Source organism: Erithacus rubecula (genome assembly GCF_903797595.1).
Source record: "Erithacus rubecula genome assembly, chromosome: 10".
Taxonomy (NCBI): Eukaryota; Metazoa; Chordata; class Aves; order Passeriformes; family Muscicapidae; genus Erithacus; species Erithacus rubecula.
In genome coordinates, this window is record NC_136662.1 from 26,162,400 (window position 1) to 26,189,060 (window position 26,661).

Sequence of the window (26,661 nt, forward strand, 5' to 3'; positions counted from 1 at the left end):
ACATAAAATACTAGTGAACTGTAGATAGCCCAAGTAAAAGCAAAAACTAGTCAATCAAAATAAAATTCAAATCTTTTTTTTGATTGCATATGGACTTATAAAACCACGTAACAAGCACAAAACAAAAGCCTTGTAAAAAAATGGTTTAGTACAAAAAAGGCCAAATGAGCAGTTCAAAAAACCATCCAGTGCTCTTGGTTCTGTTCATAATTAATGTACACTCATGTTTCAATCAAAAGGAGTCACTGGAAAGGTTGTGCATTTTATCTACCAGAAGATCACAGTGAACTTATTATCATGAGAGGATCTCCCACTTGGAGCAATGCTGGATGGATCCACGTTTCCACTTAGGCATTTTGCACACATTTCATATTTTTAAAAGTCATGGTATTAGTCCATCCTATAAGAATTAATGCCTAATTCTTTCTGAACTTCCCTGTGTCAGTCTGAAAATCTTGTGGTGAGTTCAGGGACACTTTCTCTCCTTGAGGTCATGAGCACCCCCATTACATACATGAGAAATGTTCCTTTCAGGAATTGAGCCCAATCCACCCCCAACCACAGTTACCAGGAATCTCCTTCCCAGTATCCACTGGCATTCACTTAAGACTACAACTTCCTACCATTTCTGGAGTGACAAAACCACTTTTAATGCTTTTCCTACAGGTGCCCTTCATGAGCTTGATTTTCAGGCATAAAGAAAAAAAAAATTCCTTAACTCCACACTGCACCACAAATCATCCTTCAGCTACATCCTGTACTCCTGCATCCCACTCTGCTCCCAGCAAAACCCCTGCCAGAATTCCCACCAAATTTAATAGTCCTGCCCTATTCCCCCCAACTCCTAACTGAGGTCAATTTCTTTTCTCCAAGTATAAACAGAAAGTATAAACAGAAAAGTATAAGCAGGTAAAAAAAGTTTGTCTAATGTGGCACTAAAGCTGTGGAATTTACTCCCATGTGAGAATGGCACAATAAAGTCATTTGTTTAAAAGTAAATTGAAAACATTCCAGTCTTCTCAGGCTTACAACTATTAACTTTGGTTTCTGCACAGCACTATAGCATGTCTGGCATCAAAGACACTTTGTACATTGCACTGAACTTGCACTGGACACTGTTAGTGGACCATTAATCACAGCAAACAAAGATCCCATGCAAACACAGAAATTACTGATTTTTCACATGTTCAGCATGGCCTAGCAAAGGTTAACACCACAGCTGCTGGACACTGCACACTTTGAGGCCTGAAGTGTTGACAACGCATCTGAGAGTGTGCAGATTTTCCAACTGATAATTACATATTCCACATTAAACAATTCTTATTTGTGCCTAATGCTGTCTAGTATTAAACAGACACCTACCTCAGCATGAACTAGCACAACTTCAATTCAGATGCCTACAAAAGCATGTCCTTCTTTCACCCACACACAGATAGGATGTAAAAGTGCAGGGCCATGGGTTAGTGGCAAGAAAATCTGCAAGGATGTGATCCAAAGTTCACAGGAACCACTGCTGAAGGAAGTGGAAACAGGCACACTAAGAGATCAACTTGCCTGAGAGAAACATGGAATGGGACCTGAACCAGTAGAAAAATGAAAGGATCTGAAAACAAAAACCAGCCAGTGGCCAGGGAAGCAGCAAAGGAATCACAGAAGAAAGACCATGGTCAGTGATAGTCTCAAAGGAGAAGATGCTGTGTTACAGGAGTGTGAATTACTGGCAGTCACAGGCAGTTTTCTGTCACTCATAGCAGGCCAGGAGAAAACCTGAGCCATCTGCCTTGAAGCTTCCTATCTGACAAGATGATTTCCATTGGGTTCCTCAGACCATGCTTTCACAGACAAAATTCTTGCACCAGCTTTGTCAGGTGAGAGAAACCTTGCTGCAAAACCATCATTTTCTCCTAACCAGGGCAGAAGATGTGAATGGCTGCAGTGAGGAAATAAATTACTACCCTCAAAAAACAAACAAACAAACAAATAAAACCAAACAAAACCCAAAACAACAACAACAACAATGAATTAAACTATGCAGAATACCCTGAAATGATCATGGATATCCACCCCATATTCAGACATCAGCTCCCAGTAATGCAGCTCCTGCTACTTCCCATGGAGTGGGTGCAGAATCCCAGCAGAATCCAACATTCACATGTTCAGCATGGTCCTTGGTTCTGTGGAACAGCCAGTGCAGCACCCAGACTCACAAAAAATGAGAAGAAAGTTGATGCAAGTAAAGGCTTGTTAGTCAAACCATGACTATATACAAGACTTTTGAACATGCTTCTAAAGAGAGACCTAAAATAAAATTTAAAAAAAGGAAAATGAAGATGGAAGGGCATGCCAAACTCAGTAAGTTAACTGATTTTTCTGACTAAAGAAAACTTGACAGATCTTTGGTTCAGCAAAGTGATACTCTTAGAAGACTGGCAAATAAGCTTATAAACATGAGTATTAATGAAAGAATAGTGCAGTAAAACAACATTTTAACAGACAAATAAGTTACAATGTGGAAAGAAAAACTAGCAGCCTTGAAGGATTCGTTTAATGTGGAAAGAAGAACAAGCAGCCTTGAAGGATTTAATCATCAAAGTGTTGAATGGATGGGTCTTACTGAAATAAAATAGCACAAACTTGCCAGTTAAATTTGATTCTGCCCATTAGACAGAATTGTGAGGTAGTGTCAACACAATGGGGGATTGCACACTGTCCTGGAAGACAGGGATAACTTCAAGGACTGGAAAAACAGAAACAGGACCCAATCATTGCTGTATGCTGACAGACCAATGCCAGCTGCTGCACAGGACAGGGAGCTCATCAGCTGGCAGTAAAGATGGAAAGGAAAGCCCAGCACATCCAACAGAGCATCAGATGATTCCAGGACACTGCCGTGATGTGGCCATGGGAGGAGCACATGTGCTGAGCACTGCACGTCCAATAGAGGTAACACTGTTCTGTACAGGACTGGGCACTGATGGAGGAGAATTCTGGTGACACATAACACTTGACACTTCCCCTCTTCCCAGGGCTGCTGTGCTATTTCCTTAAGAGTCAAATGAAGCTGCATGTTGAGAACAAGAGTATTTTATTTTCATTGCACTGAAGCTGCTTTTCAGCCTCCCCTGGGTAGCGCAGTGCAGCCTGAGAGGCCTGGACAGTTAAACTGGAATAACTCTGCTCTTATATGAACTATATGGCTCTCTTCCTTCCTTCCCCACTAGATCCTTGTCCATGTTCCAAACCATATTCCCCTGCCTTCAAGCTGGAAAGGGCTCTGCAGCAGCTCTCATGTTAAGCTGGGATGTATATAAGGGAGGAAAGAGGGAAGGGATTTGGATAGTGCCCTCCAAAATCTCCCATGCACTCACTCATCCACCCAAAGCTGCTCCTGTTGCTTAGTGGAGCTTTAAAAAGTGGAAATGTGACTTTTGGAGAAGACTTCTCTTAGGCTGGGCAAGGAGATTGTTGTTTGATCACTTTCTTTATGTGGCTGGAGAAGCACTGCATGTTCCACAGGTGTGTGCAATAATTTAGGGACCCTGGTCAGACTAGAGCAGAGCAGCAGTGTAAGGAAACAATTCCTGCCTTTTGAAGCAGGATTTTCTCACTGCTGTCTACAAACTGGAGGATCAGTCCTCTGAGTTTTCACCTTGTGAGAGAAGAGCAGGCAGCTGCAAAGGCAGGTAAATAGCTGACTACAGATCTTGATGCTCCCGTGGGCTGCTGGTTACAGCTTCCATTGGATGCAGGAGAGAAGGAAAAACTTTATCCAACAGCGTAAAATGAACATTTAAAGTGATGAAAGCAAGTTGGACTGGACTGTCAGTACTAAGGACACTTGAGACAGTGACCATGTCAGAGACTGATCTTGTCTAACAGAAGGTTGCTTTAGATTTATTGGAGGATCAAGTGACACACTTGAGGATCTGCTACTCCAGCTAAAACTCCATATCCATCCCATGAAAAGTTTTGGGGTGTTTATCAGAAGGGGAATGGGAGAAAGGGGTGAGAGAGAGGTGAACTCCTTAAAATATAATTTGTTTTCTGACTACCTTCCTTTCATAAGAAAAAAACAAAAAAGAGCTCATCTTAAATTACAAGCTCTCTCAGCCCCAGAAATTCATCCTACATGTTGATTAATGATCAGACTACTAGAGCTTTAGCATGAAAAATGGGCTAGACTTCAACTGAAGATTGCCTGTAGCTAATGATGCAGTGGAATGAACATTTTCATTCCAGCTAAACCATTTCTGTTCCTGTAAAAATAAAGAAATCCAGTCTTGGGTTAGGAAAAAGACTCATCGAATTCTGCATACTTCTTGGGTTAAAATAATGCCCTGCATCTTAACAGATCTGTAAATCCAGAGTATGTTACCTGTGAAGTCACACACCTGCATGATTGCACACATGTACACACACAGTATAAAAATCTGAGGTGAGCTCAGGAACAGAATAGAACTTGGGAAGCATAGCCTAGAATTTCACACATTGGGCACATTACTGAGTTAGGAGATTTAACACAGCTCCTGTCTCAGGCTCAAAAATGCAAAATGTAATAAAAAAACCCCAGAAGGAAGTGCAGTGGGCTGCACAGCATCTCCCTGGCGAGGCGGCTGACACAGGCACGACTTGCCCGGAGATCTCCTTGTGGTTCAGCCCCTGGCGCCATCAGTTGGGCTTGAACTCAAAAGCTGTGGAGGGAGGTAATTAAAAGTGACCCTGCACCACTGCTGCAGCCACTGAAAGAGGGTGGGGAAGGATTCAGGCAAGGGAAGGGATGTGTCTCTCCAGCTCTAGTGATTTCCATTATGGAAACACAGCTCTTTCCAGCTTTTAACCTTTATGCCGCTGAAGTCAACTATCAAGGCTCCCTAAAATTTTGTTTTGATTTCAGCACATGAAATGCAAACTCCAGTTTGGGTAATGTCAACAGCACATTCTCCCTTAAACCACAAGGAAGGTGCAGAGTTGAAAAAGCAGCAGAAGGTAGAAAGCTGAGAAGTGGAATTCCACACACACAGTGATCGCCACCAGCACGTCTGCTGGCCACAACAGTGATTTTCAAGACTATGGAACTCAGAGTGTGAGGGAAAGCCAGGAGGTTCAAACCATCCTGCTGGCTGCAGGAACAACTATTAAAAGAAATTAAGAGGAAAGTCAGACCCCAGAAAGAGCACAAGACACTGTGTTCCAACTCTAACCAGCTGAAGGAAAGTTTATATAAAAACAATCAGTTTGTTAGTGACTCATAAGGAAAGAATCCTAGAGCTTTCTTCAGGGAAACCCCAGTAAATAACATGTCTAAAAACACATGAAGATGGTGCTGTCTGTTCTGTTACAATATTCAGTCCACATGATAAAACCTTTGGCAGAACAACCTACTGAGCACAGATCCTTTTGGGAAATCCAAAAACCAGTAAGAACTACTGTGGCTGCTTGCTGAGTCTGCCTCATATTCCAGCTCGTGTGTGACATGTCTAGTGCAAACTGGGGAAAAGTGGGAAAAAATTGCTTTTTGTTACAGCTCCTCTGTTGACTACATGCAGGTGAACTTTCAAGATAAATAAAGGCCCAGATTTCAATGCATTCTGCAGGTTTAAAAGTAAATGTTGCATTCAAATATCCTGCTATCCCACATCCAAAGACATGGAGTGGAAAGGTTGCTGCATCTGTCTCTGGAGCATCTTATCAGACACACAGCAGGCTGGGCTGTGTGAAAGAACAGTCCTATGGCCAAAGAAGGGATGGATACACTTTGCAATGTGGAACTTTTTGGGCTGTGAAGAGGTTTTGCCCTTTTATTTTCTTGCTTCTCTCTTTTTTTTTTTTTAATTAGCACAACATTTAAGAAGTATGTTATGTGTTTTTAAGTACACCTTCCAGCAAGAGACTTTAAACTCAGTAGATTCATAAAAATATAAGAAATCACAGTTTTTCCCAACAAATGACCAGCTCTGAACACTGTGATGTCTGAACTTGGACTGGCTAGGAAAATCCAGGTAGGAATATTAAAAGAAACATTCTGTATCAAGCAGAGATTATGCTCTGTAGCAAAACCACTTAGTTTTTGCAGATATCCAAGAGGATTGAGTGGGAACCTGGGAGCAACTTCTTAGCAATTTTATCTCACTCTCTGGTGAGTTTTTGGTCTAAGTGTGAACGTGGGCATTTTATTTTGCACTGGAAACCTCCCCTGCCCAAAGTTATAATACCTTTATATACTTGATAGAACACGTTTTAGTTTATTCTCGGCTGCTGTAGAGCAATAGCAAACTCCAGAAACTTTCTAGGATATAGCCAGAAAATTGTCAAGAAAAAAATAGAAGGTTGAAAGCATTGAACAGTCATTCCCAAAGGGCTGAGAAGTTACCATAATAAAGCAGTGTTTTTACCCAAATGCTCAGCAACAAAAGCAGTAGCATCACCAACATTTGAACTGTAATTTTCCATTGTCAGTTGAATTTGGAAGGAATGGGGCATTTGCAACAATCTTTCAGGTTACTATAACTTAATGTTCTTGTCCATGTTTTGTAAAAAGCTATGAAACATCATTCTAAAGGCCACCAATACTGAAGAAGCATGAGCAGCTGCAAGTAAGATATAAGGAACTCCTTGAAAAAGTGAGCATCTTTTAGATCAAGTAAACCATTCCAACATCCCAAATGGAAGATTCAACTAAAAGGAGCATAGACAGGAAGACTTTGCCTGAAAAAAAACAAAAGACAGCCTAGCAATGCATGAGAGAGGAACAGGTCACTCTGTATTTAACTGCTCCATTGGAAATTTGAGTTCCCCTGCTTTGCTGCTCAAAGACAATTAACTAAGAATCTGGCACTTCCAGGGATCCACTGTCAATGAAGGGAGAGTGAAGCAGTTCACAGCCAAGAGATCCAGACTTGGAAGGAATAATCAGTGATTATTCTAAACACAGACTCCTAAAAATGCAATTCCCCAGTAAGAACTCATCAGAAAAGACCAGAATTTTGATGAGATAATGCTGATAGCTAGATACACTAAAGGAAGCCCATCCAGTGTGCCTGAACAAAGACTTTAACCAGGGTCTTGGAAAATACACACATGCTCAGTCTTGGGCACAGAAAAGGAGGGAGAACTTCATATGCATGCCTACATCTAGGATACTTCACAAGGATTATTGATGTTTTATCACTTGAACAACTGACCCAACACACACTTTTGAGCAATTTTAATCAAACTCCAAGCTGAGGTGGTCCATGTAAGCATGGACACTCAAATCAACAAGTGTCATATTTCAAAGAAGAACTGAAGAGGATCTGGGAAATAATCTGAACAGAAGGATTAACCCTATTTATATTTAAAGACAGGCAGGAAGAAAACCCTGCACACTCAAAAGATGTTGGAGTGAGGTATTTTTAAAGAACACATGTCCTTTGCTAGGCAGACCTGGTAGTGTGCCCCAAAACCCTGTTTCTAGAAGCACTCTAGTGCTGGTGACAAACCTTTACTATTTATTGACTGTCTTGTAATAATTCATTGATTCTCTCATGCCATTCTTGGACTGCCAGGATGCATGTTCTTACTCTCAGTTTGTAAAATGGGATCCTGGTCTGCAACTTCTAGACAAATAGTATCTATTCCCAATATTAAAGCCAGCTGCTGGAAAGGCATCATGCTGGGGCTTACAAAAGAAACTGTACAAAGAAGAGGGAGCTCAATAAATGAAATGGGACATGGGGCAGAAATCACAGCCCCAGTGAGACAAAGACAGGATTAGTTCTATGAAAGGAGAACTTTATTTTAGCAGAACACTAATCAGACTGCAAAAACCCAAACAGTCCCCTAAGTCATGGCACACTATGGACAACACCCCCACCCACAACAGGTGAAATTCTCACTCTCTGGAAGTGATGCCATTGACTTTCCCATGCCCATCTTCCAGCCTGGCTAAAACTAAACCATTTCTGAGCACACACATTCACTTACTACATTAAGAGGTATTTTCTGCAGAGCAGTGTATAACAAAGAGGGAGCTGATATTTCTAAACTACAAAGACAACTGAAGGTGAAGTTTCCTAAAGCAAGAGCCTTGATTTTCACCACACCAAGGGCAACACAGGTGGTGTGGAGGACTGCAGACAATGCTGCATTTGGGTCTCTCCAGACAGACCATCACCTGTGTGAAAGCCCTCAGCTGAGGAACAGCAAGGAACTCTGCTCATAGAGCTCCTTGGTGCACAGAGCTGACACATCTCTGGAGTGTTTGCAGCCACATCTGGGGGTTTGGGTGATCTCAAAGAGAAGCTGAGCTTTTTGAGGATGCCTGCCCTGTGTGCAGCTGCAGAAGTGGCTAAAAGCTAAGCTAGGCAGAGCTAAGGTCAGTCCTTAGGAGAGCTAAGCACAAACTCACTCACACTACTTCTGAGAATTTGCTGTCTGAATCAGCCAGATAACCTTTAATAACTATAATTTAGAAATATGGTGCAGCAGTTGTTTCCAGACCGTGGTCATGAACAACTACATATTTGTAGACAGTGCCAGCAAAACACAGCTAGGGACAGCTGGCCTGTGACTGGAAAGGCTTCTGTTCACTACAAGAAGGTTCTTGCTTCTACTAGAAGACTAAAATCAAACAGTATTAAACCAGAATACATGAAATTACATTGCACAAGACTAATTTTTTCATGGACTTCATCTTAGGGATGTTGGGACTTTGTTCCCTCTTTTTTCCTCTTCTCTGGAGAATTTTCCCCATTATTATGCTAAGAAAGCCTGCCAGGCTATACCCAAGCTCTTGATGGGTCAAGACATTGCTTGTTGGTGGGGTTGGAGGAGTCATCTCTGTTGTGGAACACTGCCCTGCCACCTTCTCCACTCCAGCCTGCTACCTTTGAGCACACAGCTGAGCACCAGGACACACACAGTGAGCAGGGAAGGGAGAAAGTGTCTGCAGCTGAAAAAGGGACTGGAACTAAGTTATTGTTCTGTTTGTTGTTAATTTTCATAGCTGCTGTTGTTTTCTGTTTGTCTGGTTAGATATATTAGTAAAGAGCTGTTATTCCTACCCCCATATCTCTGCCTGAGAGTCCCTGATTCAAAAATTACAATAATCAGGAGGGAGAGGGCTTATATTTACCATCTTGGGAGGAGTTCCTGCCTTTCTTGACAAATACCTGTCCTTCAAACCAGGGTTTGAAAGGGGTTAGTTTCTTTACTTGTTTTCCATAAAGGCCCTTAGGTTTGCTGCCACCCAGTTCAGAAACCCCAACTCCTGAACAGGTCAAGATAATACTGTGCAGCAAATGCAAGCAGAAAGTTTGAATATTTGCTGTTAAAGGGTCTGATAGGGGCTTTACACTGTGTGTTACAGCTCCTGGTAATTTTGTACCCACCCACCCAATGAGCTTCTGCCTACCTCAATAATGTGATGTGTTATCTGAACTCAGTAGCACATAGATTCTCTCTGTTAATTATAAATAGCTTGCTTATAGAAGATGAAGAGTTTCAAAGAGAAGAATATAAAGCAAATGGAGTGAGATCACTTGTTTTTCTGCTGCAGGAAACAAAGGTAAGAAAGTCACCAAAAAACTGTGCTCTTCAGACACCTCAACATGCCCACACACAGCTCTTCCTAGTGGGAAATCACCATTCTCCAAAACTGGCACACTTGATATATCAAGTGTCACACAGCAAACAGAGAAGAAGAGGGAAGACGCCACAATGGAGCTGAGAAACAAGAGCTGAACAGTGACCACAAAACAGGAATACATGACATCATGGAAGGAGAGTTATGTAACTAAAGAATGCAGCTCCAGAATGGAGGGATTTACACCCATAATATGAACCTTGATTCTGACTCAGCACATGGAAAGTAATTATAAACCTGTCTCCACAAAAAAGGTGGGTAGAGAAGGTTAAAGAAATCCAGGATGAACTGTGTCAGAGTAGGCATTGCATATTTTCATTTTAGTCCAAGACAGAATCAGGGAAAGCAACATTCAGTTTCTCCTGATCATCTTGTTTTCCCTTCTAGATGAGAAAAAAGGAGTATCTGGCTGTTCACCAGCTGCCCTCCACCCTCACATCCAATGATGACATTTCCTGTTACACTGTACATGCTATGGAAGAGTGAGCCTGGTGACATTTTTGGCAGGAAAAAAAAATAATATTTTTATTTACTTCTAATTAGTATTCAGCTTTTGTGCAATTATTGACTTGGAAGACAAGGAAGATATTTTAGGATCGCCCCAAAACCTTGTGATAGTTGTGTGTTTTCCCTTCTGTTCAGTCCCCCTCAGGGTTGATCCCATATGCTGAAGGAGCAATCTGCCCTTCCTGACCACAACTATTCCAAGACCTGGAGCCACAGGGACTCCAGCTGCAGGTACCAATCTGGGCTCCTAAGGATCTTTGTGGCTGAGATTGGTGCAGCAGAGCCCAGAAGCACCTTCCTCTCCTCCAGCCAACTTTCAGTGCTCATTCACCAGGTCTGGGAAAGCACCCTAAGAGTTTGGCCACCCTCACTGCCTTCCCCAGGGCAAACCTCACTGAATGTCCAGAATGGGGCTAACATTCATGCTCCATGATCTGAAACTTCACAACCAGAGAGCTTTCACCTTTCTGCAGAGTTTCATCAAAATCCCTCAGCGGAGTGGAAGTGGTGCAAAAATTTGTTGCCCCATAAAAAAGGAAGAATTTAAAAATATTTTCAGTATGCAGATGCCTTGCCAAAAGCACAGTAAAGAGCCCACCGTGAATACATAACAGAAATAAAAAATGTTTGCTCATTTCTAAATTTCCTGGAGTTTGCTTAATGTCAGCAGCCCCAGCTAAGAGCAGGAACATAAAACCCTGTGACAACCATTGAACCCCCGACCCCAGTCAGCAGCTTTGCTGAGACTGGGTTTGGAATCATTCAGAACATCAGCCTGCATCTTGTTACACTCCCTGCAATTGATGCAATCCTGTGAATCTCCTCTCCCCTGGACATTTTTAACTCTCTCAGGACAGCAGTGATTTTACTCTTACAGGAATATGAACCAGGGCTGCTCTGTTTCTTCGGGAACATTTGGGGAACGAGGTTTCATCTAGATTGTGTTTGAAGTAGTAAATATTTAGGAGAAGCAGAAGATAGCTTTCATCTGAAACATGTTTTCACATCCTTGAAGCAGTGAGGCAGAGAGAAAGGGACTGGAAACAGGCTGCCATTTCCTTTGCTCCCTGGCTGTTGGACAGCTTTGGAGCCAGGGTGTGTGCGCATGCACTCGCACCCCCTCGGGCTGCTCTTCTACACCGGCGCTTCCTTGTAAAATCCAACTCATCTGTTCGAAGCAATGACTGAAGCACTGTCTATAAAATTATGGCATTTTTCCACTTGAAAAAAAAAAATAAATTAACACTTCATTTAAAAGTTATTTTTAAACTTAGTTGGCTTGAAGCCACCTTTAGTCCCAAAGGCAGTGAATTCTTCGTTTCCTAGAATTCAATGCCTTTCTTTTCTAAAATATACTAGTTTAAAAAAAGTAAACTCAGTAAATGCAGAGTTTACACTTCTGACTACACTGACATATCAGCAGTTTGCTTTTCAGCAAACCCAAATAAGTCTTTAATTTTCTGCTTTTATCCTGAGCAGGGACTTGAGCAATCCCAGAGCAGAAACACTCACTTCCAGCCTGAATCTGGCCAGGGCATTTGCAGGGCATCACTGCAGCCAGGAACAGAGTTATGTCTGGGAGGGAAATGAAGCCCCTTCAGAAACATGGCCAGACTTGAAAAGAAAGCACCAGAGCACTTTATTCCAGTGCAAGACACCTCCAGCTTCTGGCACTGCACCTGCATTTGCATGGAAGAGCCAAGCACGAACCACATGAACTAAGAGCTCTGTTGTCATATATGCAGGGAGAATGAGGATCCTGACTTCACTATGTTCCCATTTTCCAGGACTGCCTCAAGAGACAGGAGGACATCTGGATTTCTTAATGAAGTAGCCGATCTGGAATCTGGGTTTAGTAACACTAACTCCCCTTTAAATAAAATAAAAACTTTTTAAAAATGGGGAGAGAAAAGAAAGACTTTAATTTAAGCCATTAATATGTTACCGAAAAGTATTTGAAGGACCAACAGGCAAATTGAACTAACAAGAAGAGTATTTTCCTTCTCTTTTCTGGGGGATTCTGTTTTTCCTAAGAGAAAATTCAAACTAAATTACACTGATTTTATATTCAGTGACTGCTTGTATGTGGAGCATTATCTGCACTGTGACAACTCCACTGAGATGTGATTATAGAGTTTATAGATTTCAGTTCTACACATTCTGCAAAGGGTATCAGCAAACACAGCAATGCAAAATAATAAGAAGGCAAGAAATTTGTAATCACTATCTGTAAAAAAAAAATTTAAAGAAATTTTGGTTTTCCAAGTCGAAGTTTCCCAAGTTTGAGCTCAGTATTTAAGTGTTTTGTAATTTGAATCAAGTAAAAATTATTGGCTAACCCAGGGCTTAATGATGACAAAGGAAAAGTAAATTTTTACATTAAAAAGTGTCACTTTAAGGTTTTGAGATTTTTTCTGTTGCTGCTATTTTATTGCTTGAGTTGCTACTTTATTGAGATTCTGAATAGGGATTCAGAATCAAACTTTATTCTTTCAGCCTAACAATCTTAGAAGCACATGAAGACAGACTCTGGGAGAATGGTTCAGATTTTGATACTGTTTTCAAACAGTTTTGAGGCTGTTTCAGGGCCTCTTTCAAGGGGATTTGTTTTTTAAATTGGGGTAAAAAAGCTGCACAGGGTAAGCAGCAAATCCACAGTGGTTAAGACAGTCAGAAGCTCTCATCTCCTCTGCCTTCAGTAGCTGAGCTGAAGCAGCAGTGCTCTGCACAGCTCTGGATAATTCTGCACTCGTTCCCCCTGCAAGGCTGTGGAGTTCAGTGTTAATATTAGCAAAATGCAGCTTGCCAGCATGTGCTTGCTGAATGAGGTAGGTCTCCATTACCTCATTCTACACGACCCTTTTACAGATTTTATCCAACAAAGCTTCTGAAGATATATTTATCTTTAACCATGTGAGAAATCTCACTTACAGTAATGATTGTGCAACAATAAAAAGTAAAAATAAAAATGATTAGTAGTCTGCTGATGATTATAAACCCTCTTCCCTTCCTCCCCCTTTTTCTTAGGGATTCATTACTCTAATGTTTATTTTTACTTTTGTAAGTCCAAGAGTGCAAAGCTAAAGGCAGAGGTATAAAAGCAGCCACAGTCTGAAGGGATGGGTGAGTACAGGATCTTGACATGTGAACATGTGACAGGATCCAGTGTATGAACAGCACACAGGGCAGCACTGGAGGAGGGTTACAGCTCTGGTAAGAACCCAGGAAAGCTGTGCCAGGACAGTAAGGAAGGATTATGCAGCTTTTCAGCATAATTGCATTAGAAGCTTTAAGACACTGTCATCATTCTCAATCTGCCCCCTGCCCTATCCTCAGAAACTCTCTAGGTTTATCCATGTCATTTTCCACTTAGACTAGGTACAGAAATCTCAAGAAGATTGTGGGGTTTGAGCCTCTGCAGGCAGATGCAGGTTGTTCCTACCTGCCCAACTAGGATAATGATAATGTGATCTCCAGACTGCAGCAGGAATGATCTGTGTGAAGAAGAGGGACATACAGATGACAAGACACGAATCCTTACAAGGAACAAAGAGAAAGATCAGGATGGTTTCCTGGAGATTTCTTCTGGAGTTATCTTCTGGCTGGCAACCCAGGCCACATGGAGAATGTTTCTGAACCTACAGCAACAACTGTACTTGGCTCAGAGTGAAGGAAGAGTGAAGAGCTCCCAAATCCTCACATCTCACAGGCTTGTCCTCTCCCTGCTCCTGCTGAAATCTGTCAGCTGCTTCTGGTGCTGACCTCCCTGGGGTGTCCTACAGCTCCCAGCTCTGGAGAACAGAGCTGGGCCATGCAACTCCTGACCTCCAGAGTCAGTTTGTGCCAGCCCCAAGAGCTCAGTGGTGTCCCATCTACCCCCAATTCCCTTAACAGAGCATCTACAGTCTCCTCTGAGATCAGAGCAGCATCCACTGCAGCAGCAAAGCCTTAAGCCAGCATGCTGTAAGGAAACATTATAAACACTACCTTGACATTTTAGTGTACACAGTTAACATTTACATTTCACACCACCTCCTATGCAAAGCCCCTCTCAATACACCAGTTCTCTTAACCCCTCCCCACCCAACACTAAGAGCACCTTTTCTCAGGCAAGCCAAACAGAATATTTTTGGTGCTTCTGAGCCCAGCCACTATAGAGACAGGAGTGGTCAAAAACTGGTTAAAAATACAAAAATTGGAAGCAGACAAAATTCCATAGAAAACCTTTAAAACACACCTGGGTCTTTCCCAAATAGCCCAGAAAGCTTTCAGCTCACAAAGAGATGCTACAGGCAATATTCAACATCTGCTGTGAAGCATCTTTTGATGCTCCAGATTCATCTTCCCAAGGGTTAATACACCAAAACAGGAAGGAGGGGGGAAAAAAAGTCACAAAAGCCGCATAACTCTTTTCTGAGGTATGACAAACTCTCTCTGCATCTTATTCCAAAGTGTGAGATGTGCAACTTCCATTCTTAAGCTCAGTAAAAATGACATTAAAAAGTCCTAACCCTGGGAACTGCATGATTATTCGCTTATCAGATCAACATCAGCAAAACTGTCTTTTTATGTGCTGCTTACTTTCAAAAAAAACCCCTACCACACATATTTCAGTTCTCCCTCTCCACACCCCACACCCTTCTGCTGCTGTCCAGCTGGAACACATCAAGGGTCTAGAAGCCAAGTCAAATGTTGACCCCACCCTCCTCCATCCATTTTAAGGCACCTTCAAAGCCAGTACACTGATCTAGCTCAGCTTAGCCAACAACGCCAGCAAATCTGTTATTTAAGACTTTAGTGCTGGGTTTTTATAACTGCCCATTAATACAAGCTTTGATGTATGGTCAGAAAACCCAGCTGTAATGAGTTTCATCAGACTGTAGTAACCTTTCCTCAGAAGGTCTTTATTACTATACCTTCACAATCTTTGGGCCCAATACTTTTATAGTATCATTCCTACTGAACCTCCTTAAAAACAGCTCAGCAACACTTACCACTCTTTCTCCAGAATTAAAACAAAGAGCCAGAAACATTTTTTTCTTGAAGACATTTTTGCACCCACATTTTAAATCACATTTTGCTGTTAAAAGCATGCAGGCAAGAGCTGTGTGAACTGAAAGACAAGCTAATTTTCATTACAAAGTCCTTCAGACAGGACACAAAAGGATTTTGTAAAAGGACAAACAACTTACTTTGTTGCTCCCCTTTGCAGGATGCAGCACGGAAGAAAGAGGAGGAAAAAAAAAATATTAGTTATATTTATTTTACATACATTCAACCTAAGTTGAACAGGTCTGGAAATGGCTCAAACCAAACGAGGAACTGACTCAGGGAACACAGGACATTTGCAAAGGACACAAATGTTCAGCAGAGGTCTTTTCCTCACTACAGAAACATTCTGATCCTCCTTTCGCTTCCTTCGCTGGAAATCAGGAGCAGCTCTGGGAAGTCAGTGGATACAAACACAAGGGAGAAGAAAATGAGACCTGAAGTGATCTAGGGATGGGATGGCAGCCAGAGGGATTTTCATGTGTTGGTAACTTTGAACTTCCAGTATGAAAAGCAACCCACTAAACATCTCTGCTGAGCCTTCCACGACAGCCATTCCCTACAACTTGCCAGCAAATGGAAAGTTTCAAGATCCAAAGCATTTTAAAAAGCAAATATTGAATTTTTAAATTAGTAATAGAAATAAGGAGGAGATGGCATTGGGGGGCGTGGGGGGAGAAGGAATGGGTGGTGCTAACAAGGCAAAGTGTGCAGAGCAAGTTACGACAAACATCTGGGCTATTATTTTGGTTTAATTGTGAGTTTTGCCATGAGCTGGCATGAACAGTGTATATTATACAGTGGGAAGCCAGCCAAAACAAACACCAGCCTACACCAGTTGAGAAATCCAGTCTGGAAAGGTTAGTCACAACGTTGTAGTCACTTTTTAGCAGGGGAAAAAAAAAAAGAAAAAAAAAAGGAGGGTTTTGGCTACGTCGGTCCAAAAAGCCAGCAGTAAAGTCAGCTGGTAAATGGATATCCCATTTCAAAGTGAATTGGCCACAGGATGATTTATATCAAGCAAGCTGACTTGCATATGGGTTGGAAAAATAAAAACACTGATTCATTGCTATCTGGGTGGCTGTCAGAGCCCATGGCCTGACAAAGGCACATGGATTGTGGGAAGGAGATGACTTGGCAAACTGCAAAGAATTTGGGGGCTCACAGAGCAACATCCAGGGCTGATCAGAGGTAATTCATGGGACACATATTCACTCTGTGCATCCCCATGGACAGAGGGACAGAAAAGACAAGCAGAATGAAGCAAGGGAATGGAGGAAGGGGGTGATATATGGCCTTTAAAATATTAATGAGGCTTGCTTAGGCAAAAAGAAAGATTATAAATCTAGAACCTTGGATTTTAGCTTACAGGATTAAATGAGCAGCAGAGACTCCATGTTACTGGCAGCAAATACTGAGCCCTATTACCACAATTTTATGTAGCACTGCTAAAAAAGAAAAATCAACAGAAAAATGAATATTCCTAGTTGAGAGATTTGCCCTTGGTGGGAATTCAGAACACATCTCTCTAATCGGTGCCAGATTCCTACTTTTCCTTGAGTTTCCATTTCTAAGCAGCAATTTTTCTACTGCTGGTGCCAAAGCCCTGGATACTCAGAGGTCCCAGCTGTGCCTTGCAGGTAAAAGAGAGTGAGAAGTTCAGTCTGGCAAAGGGCTAAGGCACCTCTTTGCCTTTTTAACTCTGGGATCATGAAGCTGGGGGGAAGCTGGAGTAAACTCAAGTTGCTGACATTTCCTGGCAGTCCCTCCTACTTAAAAATGGGGTCTTTGAATCTTTCGAGGAGAATAAAAGACTGGGGGGTGTCTATAAAACTATTTTCTATTGCCAGAGGAAGGTGTGAAACTGAGGATCATGCACAAGATTTTCATGAAACACTGCTCACTTTTATTTAGGATCCACTGGATCTTCTAAGGTACCTGAGGCCTTGGAGATTTTGCTCTGCAAAATTCAAAACTCTTAACAGCAGACTCACAGTCCACATTTGAACCTCTGGTCCTTTCGTTATAAAGTTTTGGAGGCCTAGAGCAGCACGGAGCATCTTTCCTGAACAGCTTGATAAACTACTGGGTGAATTTCAAACTACAGGCATTTGGAACAATAATATTTACTCTTTTTATAATGTAAAGATAATTCCAGCTCAAAGGAGAAGTGTATTTTGACTCCCTTGTACTTCTTTCAAGGAAGTCTCTCATCTTGCATCTAAGACTCCTTTGACAGACCAACTTTAAACAAAACCAAGAATTCTTTGTAAACATATTTTGAATACCAAGTATTTTTAGGGGGAAGGGAGAGACAGGAAGACAGAAGAAAAGTTCAGAAATCCAACTAGTCTGTCTTGTTTAAGGATGAAGTACCAGATATACTAATATGATAAAACCATCACAGAATAAAAGATTAAAGCAGGGGCAGCAACAGGCTTTTGTGAAATCATCATTAAAAACTAAGCAAGAGAAAAACAAAGCAATACAGCATACTGGTCCAAGTAATTAATTAGGTAGCCTCTCATAACAACACACTTATAATTAACACTCATTAAGTGGCTTTTGATATTCCTAGGTAGGAACAGATTAACTGGAACAGTCAACATACTGAAAAGTTACCAACACTGTTTTACTTTTTAAAGGTGAAGTCTCAGATACCTGCTAAATGCATATTTGCAGTACTGTCTAAAAAAATCATCCTCATTTCCATCATCACTGTTTATTTCTATAATAACTAGAGAATCCAGCAGTACAAGAATTTCTTCTTTATCTTTTTATGGTAGTCTTGAAGCTTTGTATGAAGAGAAGAAGCTGAGCTTGTTTGTATGAATAGCTCCTGGAGGAGGAGATGCACACAGAATTGTACTGGAAGCCATGCAGGCATCACAACCACATGGCAAGAAAAAGATGAAGAGAGAAGACAGCACAAAACCCTGGACTCAAGGAACCTGGCTTTCCATGGAGAACAATCAGGAAGAAGAGCAAATTCATCAGAATCAAAGCACCATTTCTCAGAGCAGATCTAGCACCAAAGGCATCCAGCACTCATGGCACAAAGGTGAGCTGTGCATTACAGAAACTTTCAAAGGCTCAAATGCCAGGTATTTCTGCTAGTCAGCCTTCTCTTTGGATATATTCACTCAAACCTTCACTTGAAGTAAAATATCAAGAGATCTAGGTCCAAAAAATATTAAATAGTAGCTGGACATACTCTGTTTCCCAACTTTCTGTCATTTCTAGTAAATTAATAGAGACTTTTTTATTGTATCCTGTTCAATTTGCTCCACATGATGATTAGTTGAGTAAAACTGCCTTTGGAAAGCTTTAGCATGTGTTTCATACACAAAAAATGATGCAGTGAATAAGTAAAATAAATATACATGATTGCCTGGAATGCTTCTGTCAGTTCTGTAATACACAGCTTGAGGGAATAAACTCTTCAAAGCACATCTTTACCTTAGAAAACATGAATAGAAACAACGAAGCTCAGGAAACCCCAAATTGCTCAACGCTTTTACTACATGGATCCAATGAAAAACACGTTGGAAGGTTTGGTTTGTGGTTGCTTGGGTTTTTTGACATTGAGGTTTGACGCACAAATTGGTCTTAAAATATTTCATTATGAATATTTTGGAATTACCACAGACTCGTACAATGAAAAGGCTGCTCTTTCTTGAGTTATCTGCAGAGACTGTGTTTTCCCAGATAATACAGTTGGGTTTTTTGGTTTTTTTGTCTCAAACAGAGCAGCTACTGGCAAACCAGTGAGCTTTTAACTTACTGAGGATTTATCAGGATAGACACCGGCTCGTAGCAGAGATGCCTTCCAGCTATCCACCTCCTCTTGGGAGTCACAGGCTAGCTCAAGGAAACGGTAATCCTTGTAAACATTCCTAGAACAAAGAGCACCACATTGTAAAACTAGCATTTTACTACTCTCTTGCATGCACACAGCATTTGAAATTAAAAATCCTTTGGGATCAGAAATTACTTGGTAATTGTTTTGGACAACAGAGTTTATGGGGCAGGTGCTTGTTTAATAATTACATGGGGTACTTAAAAATATCTTAGAATGCTACAGCACAGCTCTGGAAATAATAATCAGCTAAAAGCACCATGAAACTACTTGAAATCAATTTTCCTGCTTTTGCTAAAACAGAGCACTTTTAGGGAAAAAAGGGTGTTGTGATGAAGAGGACAAACACATAAGACATGCCAAGATAACAGCACAGTTTGTGATAGATTGCTGCTGTAACCAATAAATACCAAAATCATCAGTCCTTTCAGTCCATATTGTACCCTTTTTAGTTGCTAGACATTGTCAGTAAAAGAGGGAAAAAAAACCAGCAGTGATAATCGAGACATTTTCAAACAAACAAAACAAACCTCTGATGTTCTCTCACCACAGAAAGAAAACTGGGATATGTTTAAATAAAATCTCTTACAGACAGTTCACATAATGAGATAAATACAGGGGATCACTTAATGGAAGAAAAGAGAAAGGAGGAAAAATACATCTGTAGGAAGGTGGAAATTGAAAATACTTCAATAAACAGAACAGATTTTCCCCTTACGGTTTTGCCATTAGTTTCTCAATTCCAATTCTATACACAGACCAGATCACTGTAAATTTGTCAGCCAACAGACTTTTTAGGAAAGGCCATGAGCTTAGCTGAAAAGGGTTAGGAACCCACATTTTGCTGGATCTTAACAGTTGCACAAGGATCAATCTTCCATCCCAACCAGACTTTTCATCCCTTGGCAAGCTGTGGAGGAGAGGGGTTGATGGAGATTGCCTCACTCTCAATGACAAGGGGCCCTTTGGTTTCATTATGCAACTACAGAAGTAATTTCTCCCACATATTTAGAGGGGGGTGAAAAAAACCAAACTATTCACTATTGAACAAGGAAATAAAGCTATTATTGTCACTGCCTAGACAAATTTCTTTAGCATTCAGGGACTGGTGGGATTTCACTGCCACACTGCTGGAACACAACTGACTTGATGTAATTCCCACTCACAGAAGTGATTCTCTCTTAACCAACAATGTCACCAGGCAGCTCACAGCCTTGCTCTTTAGGGGCAGTCTCAGGAAACAGGGTAAAAATAGGTTAAAAAAGTGTAATTGAACCTGAGCATGAAGCAGCCATGACACCAAATCATTAAATTATCACTTATGAAACCATAGCACAGCAATCAGAGCATACCCAATCTGAAGAGAGCAAAATGAGGTATTTTTTAGAAGGCTCATAGGTTGAATTCAAAACTGCAGAGAATAAAGGACTTACTCAGATTTATTTCCTTATATTGGTGACTCAATTCTCACTGAATTCAAAGGCTACATCTGAGTATGCAGCACCCCAGGCTTGCACTGATCCCTTCAAACACCCAGAGCTGGAGGTGCCACCAGGGCATTTCCTTCCCACAGAAACCAGCACCAGAGGTCACAAAGAAACACTAAGGAGCCTGATCTCACAGTTTAGCCAAAGCCACTGACAGGATGAACAACTGAAAGCACAGTGGGTTCTTTTCTTGATTGAGATATTTAAAATTAATCCTTTTTCTACCCTGACTCCAAAAGTACTAATTCTGTCTTATGGCAAGTAACAGCCCCAAAGACTTTATCAGATGCTGTTACCTTAAACTGAGCAAACACCTGTATTTCATTCAATTTGCAATATTGTGGAAGTCCAAATCAACATTCACAGAACAAAACAAAGAAGTCAATTAGGGAAAAAAAAAAAAAAAAAGAGAGAGAAGCATAATAAAATTGTTAGAGAAAAAAAAATGTTTTAATTTATTGTTAGGAGAAACTTTTACTGAGATAAGCTTTTCTGGCTAAGATAACTAAGCAGCTAAAACTTTGAAGAAATAGGAAGCTGAAATGGTAAAAGGGTACTCTCAGCAAAGATGACTAAAAATAACAATAGAGCAAATAAAGGCTATAAACCACAGTGATAGGGAAGTTCCAAAAACACTTATCTGCAAGAGCAAAACAACATGACACCAGCTTGTGAAAACATTTTTTCAGGCCTGTCATGTTATATATTACACTTTTTGGCATTTTGTGGCTTGCTCCAAGCAGCGTGGCTGTGCAGGCAGGGATTCCAGCCAAGGGCTCTGGACACGTGGGAGCTGACAGTCCTGCACTCTGCTTCTGTGTCAGGACTTCTTCTGGGGCTAGGGACACCTCATGGCCACCAGCTCGTGTCTCCACATCTCCCAGGCCCTTCTTTCTCCATGAATGATCCAAGAAATCTGTTTTAGAGCAGTTCATACTGCTGGGAACTCGGGAAAAGCAGCCTTGAAGCCTTGGGTTTCTCAGGCTGCACAAGGACAAGGAATTACAACAATGATTATGCACCTGCAGGGTGAGTGAGAACCATGTGAGTGTCTCATGATGCTCTACAGAAAGCATGTTTTCAAAGAGGTGTTGCCTTCTTGGACCAATGAGCCTTTTCTATTCTGCTTTGCACAAACTACCCTATATAACTGTAGTGTTTATTTAAATAAAGCTCACTTTTACTTCTTCATTACACGAGGAATTTGGTGCATTATCCTTTCTGATGCTCCTACAGCCAAAATGCAACACTCATTCTACTCCACAACATGTGTGAGGAACTGAAGGATGCACACCCTGAGTGCTCCCAGCACAGCACAGCACAGCAGGGCAGGTAAGGGGATGCTTGTGTCCCCAATTGGTTTCCTTGCTTCTAACACAGCCCCTGTCTTTCTCCCAGAAAGGCTGTCAAACACAGGAACTTTTCAAAAGAAAAAAAAGCCAAAGTAACTTTTTTCAGTAACTTCTGAAAAGAGTGTGTCCTTTTCCTCTTACCAGTGGAATCTTACAAAAACATATTAACATGTTTTACTCATTAGGAATCCACTGGCGTCTCATGGAAAGCTGTAAAAACGTTCTTGAAAATAATTCAGATTTTCTGTTTTCTTCTCTTTTCCACTTCTTAAAATTGCTGAAGACATCAGCACAGTAACAGTTACTACTCAAGCCTCACCTATCTTCTCCATATGGAATACTGTGAGGTTATGTTCTCACTGTCATCTCTATAGCAGCTAAATGGGATGTTAGACATCAAAGCTACAATAGAATAAAGACACCAGGAAAGATGAACCAATCCTGTTGATACTCAGGCATCTGTAAATCTAAGGGACTGCAGAAACAAGACAGATACAGAATATGGGAACATGCCTAGAAGTACCATTTGCAGTTGTATTTCCCTTGAACATTTAACATTTCTTAAATATGAATACATAAATGAGGGAACTGCAAAGCTGTATGCATCCACCACATCTACCTACTCCACCTCCTCCTGGAGTCTCATCACTGTAATTTAGTATCATGCATAATACATGAAAATATAACTATAGTGGAATTACTGGAAATCAACCTAATACCAATAATATTGCTTTTCTTTCCCAAACTGATCTCTATTAGGATGGAAGCAGAAATGAATATTAGAAATCTAGAACTAAATGCAGATTGATCCCATTTTATTCCATTAAAAACACAAAGGATTCAATTCTTAGGTATCTCTTACTTGATGGAAATTAAAAACATACAGAATATGGGTTTAATGAATAGTCACCTAAAATGAAAAGGGGAGAAAATAACAGAATCCAGACACTCCACCTATTGGGAAAGGTAATCTTGGATGAAATTCTCTATCTATTTAACCTGCAGCTCCACTCTGCACACTCTGCTTATTCAGATTTAGTCTTAGTCTGTGATTTTGGACACCTGTAATTGCACAATAGATGGTTTGAGCATATGTACTTTTTTTTTTTCGGTTTTTTTTTTGTTTTTTTTTTTTTTTAATAAGAAAGCTCTACCAGAAGCTCTGCAAACCATATATTTTGAAGAAACAAAAATGGCCATCTGCTCTGAGTTAACAGCAATGACTAACATTTTCTATCAAGGCGTACCATTTCAGATCACTCCAGTGTGAATGCTAATTAAAATTAATTACACATGACTCTGAAGATTGTTTTCTTCTTAATATCCAGAAATGGCAAGGAGACAATCTCTGAGCAGTGTCATGAAATAATAACACTTAAGGATTTTGCCACCTATGTCATGTGAGTGCTCTCCCAAAAGCAAATGGATCTTTTCAAGCACACACACCCAAAACACACCCAACCCCCAAAACTTTAAGGTGCAAATGAACAGAAGATATGCTGCTCAGTATATAGGCCAGCCTTGGCAATGAAATATCTCGAGTCCTATATGTAACCCAGAACAGAAATGCAGCCAAAACTAACACCACACAGGCCAAAATCCACAGTAGTAACAGTGACTGCCACTAAAATATTCCAGAAGTCCCTGGAGGAGAAGGTTTGATGCCTTTGGCGGTGAGGGATGGAAGCCTGGTTTGGAATCTGCCTCGGGGCCACACAGACACAAAAGCTGCCCCCAGCTGTCAATACCTGCACCATCCTCTCTCTTATATGTCATGCAAAAAATATTTGTCAATAATGACCAAAAAAAAAAAAAAAATCCAGAAAAAAACCCCAACCAACCTTTTTTTTTCCCCACTTTAAGGGAAAGCAGTTGGCAATAAAGGCTAGCTATTCCTTGAGTTTGTATATTTGTCCTTTCTTAAATATTGTACTCTCCAGCATTTTAGGAGATTGTTTAGAAATGTCACCAGCATTTTTCCTGGATTAAATTTGTAGGGCTTTTTAATTAAACAGATTCTCTCTCTTCCATTTTGAACAGAGAGGGCTCTGAATAGCTTACAGTCCAGCTCTTCCTGGGGCTTAGCTTTCTGAGTAATTCAAAAACAGTAACTAAACATACATCTCATTTTAGGCTTTCTCCTTTAGCCTGGCTTCTATCCAACACCTCCTCTGACCCGGTCTCCTTTCACTAGTTCCCTTTATTTTGGCTCTTGCCCAATTTCCCTTATATATGGATAGCAATTAACCACTTGCTGCCCGTGGCCAGAAATTCAGTACTTAAAGCTTGGAGTCCCAGAAAAAACTTGTGCTCCATCCCCTCCTAGAGCAACACACAGCCAACATCTATCCCAAATATGCAGTGATACCTTTCACTGAGTTCACAGTGTGATTTCCTGGGTCCTGCCAGACACCACAGCTCCCTGTGCAATATGATTCCTGACAGACAGAGTGTACTCAGGAGTCAGCAGCTACAATTCCTCATCTGGCAGTTCTATTTTCAGTCCTATTGTGTGCCCTCAAAATGGCCTTTCGCTCGCTCTCCTCTGGACATTTATGTTTGTCAGATTAAAGGTCTGTTTTTACAGACAGGCAGCTTTGGAGCAGAGATGGCAGATTCTGTCCCCCTGCGTTGTCATTACTGAGAGGCATTTTGCTTTGGTGAAAGCAAAAGAACAGTTCTGTGCTTTGAACTTGCTCCCCACACCCCTCCATCACACAGAACTACAGAGGTGAGGAAAGCAATGCTTTCATCTGGGTCCTGGTTGGGCAGGAAAGTAAAAGAAAAGGAGAACTACTGGCATCTTCTTCTGCAAGGGAGGCAGAATTTCACACTCTGCTTCTGCTGCTTTGGCTCTGAGGAAAGGAATGAGTCTGAAGAGGAGCAGAGGAAGGCTGCTGAACAGGGATTCTCCACCAGGTAACCCTTCCTCACCCTGTGGCTACTGCTCCCAGTATTGGTAGGGAAGGCTTGAAAATTCACCAACTTAACACTGCAGTCTCCTATCATTTAAAACCTGTACCTAGGAGAATCCCTACTCCTATAAAAGGAGTTGGAGAAGAGGTGGAAAGAAGCTTTTTCTCTGTTTCTATCAAATGAAGACACATTTTTCACTCAGCATAATTTCTTAATTTAAAAGGGAAGTGTTATATAAATGGCGTTGTAATACAGCAATACAACAATTTCATGACCAGTAAATCTGGAGAAAAGTGCAATTGCACTACTGCAAAGGCAAGAAATTACTTTAGAACAACAGACAATCTGTCAAAATGGTACCACGTGGATCAACAGGGCGAGATCATGAGAACTAACAAGTGCTTGCCCTTCTCAGGGGGGATGGAAAGGTGAGATTTGCACAGATCATTCAGGGAGACACATTTAAGACTACAGTTCTTGTCCCAGGCTACAGTACTTGGGCAACAGAAAAAGCACCTAGAAGTGAATAATTTTTACAAGAAATACAGAGAGAATAAATCAAGTATTCAGAATGAAATTCTGTAAGGAAAGCAAACTTTCTGGGATGGACAGAATTTGTTTTCTTTGTTTTTGAGCTCTGAACAAGAGTCTTACCCACTCAGCAGTGAGAGCATGACAGGTTAATTTACTGCATGTGAGCTGAGATGCTGACAAAGTCCTCTCTTCTCCATTCTTAGCTCTGCCTAGAAAGTCACTCAGTGGCTACATCTACACAGCTTCACTGCAAGCTCTACAGCAGTACTGCAAACATTCCTTCTTCTCCTATAGCATCATTATTTTTAAATACTCAATATATTTGATCTCTTTTTCCAGTCTAAAAAAAACCAGACTTGCCACGAGTTTCCTGTGGAGAAAATGGATAACACAAAATAGCACTCACTTGACAGCTTTAGGTTTAGACACACACTGCCTGAACCCACAGCTCAACTTCAGTCACTTAAAGGCATTTTTGGATCACAAAAATGATCCAGGAATCACTGGGCACTCACTTGAATTGACTTTGTTTTAATATCTAGTACTACTAAGGTAAGGAAACTAGAGGAGTCCCTTGCAAAGGCCTTCCATAGGGTCTATAAATTACATAGATGGCCCATTCAAAAACTTTAAGTGTATTACTTTCTTTGCAGAAAAACAAATTCAACCTGCCCGTTCTTCAAGTAATACTGTAACTATTTTCAGGCAAAGTTTTCCTTTTCCCACCCTCACTTTTTTTTTTTTTTAAGACTTAATTAGAAAGTAACATGAAAATAATTTAATTATTTCACAGCACAGCCTTTTCATAAACACACAATTATGTTCATTTCATGAGAATTTATCTTCACTGTGAAATCAATCGTCACAGTCTCCATTTACTCTGCATTACCAAGTCACATTTGATTCCTGTCAGAGAACTGTTGACTTCTGCACTAAATCAAAATGACAGATACTGTTAGTTTCCTTCTCCATCTACCCCCAAGTCTCAGTTAACTCAAGATGGTTTTTCCTTCTATGCAGTGAAATGAGTATTTTCCTGGTAACTATATTTCAGAGCTGGAAAGGTTTTCATAAGTGGAAAAAATGCAGTGCATAATCCAGGAAACTATTGAAATGTACAGTATCAGAAACATATGGCTGGAGCAAATACCTATGCAGTGAGGGGCTGGGAATGAAAAAGAGAACAAGCTTATTAAAATTCTTTTCTTAAAGGGTTTTTTTTGCTTGAAAATTAAAATAATTTCACTGAACATTAAGAAAGATTTCATAGTAAAGCGAAAAAAAAAATGCTGCAGATTTTTGGGGGTGGAGAAAAAAAAGATCCAGAATAATATC

The 26,661-nt window shown here is 40.8% G+C and overlaps 1 protein-coding gene across 6 annotated transcripts in view; it reads right to left on the bottom strand.

Annotated features, from left to right (window-relative positions):
* DNM3 (dynamin 3) overlaps window positions 1-26,661 on the bottom strand; it is a 168,933-nt gene that overhangs the window by 36,819 nt on the left and 105,453 nt on the right. For 5 of the 6 annotated variants that reach the window (XM_079313623.1, XM_079313622.1, XM_079313619.1 and 2 more), the window contains one exon: window positions 18,963-19,074. In XM_079313623.1, coding sequence (XP_079169749.1) covers window positions 18,963-19,074 — 112 coding nt within the window. Of the gene's footprint in view, window positions 1-18,951; window positions 19,075-26,661 lie in introns of all 6 variants that reach the window. The other variant, XR_013775250.1, reaches the window with a different exon arrangement.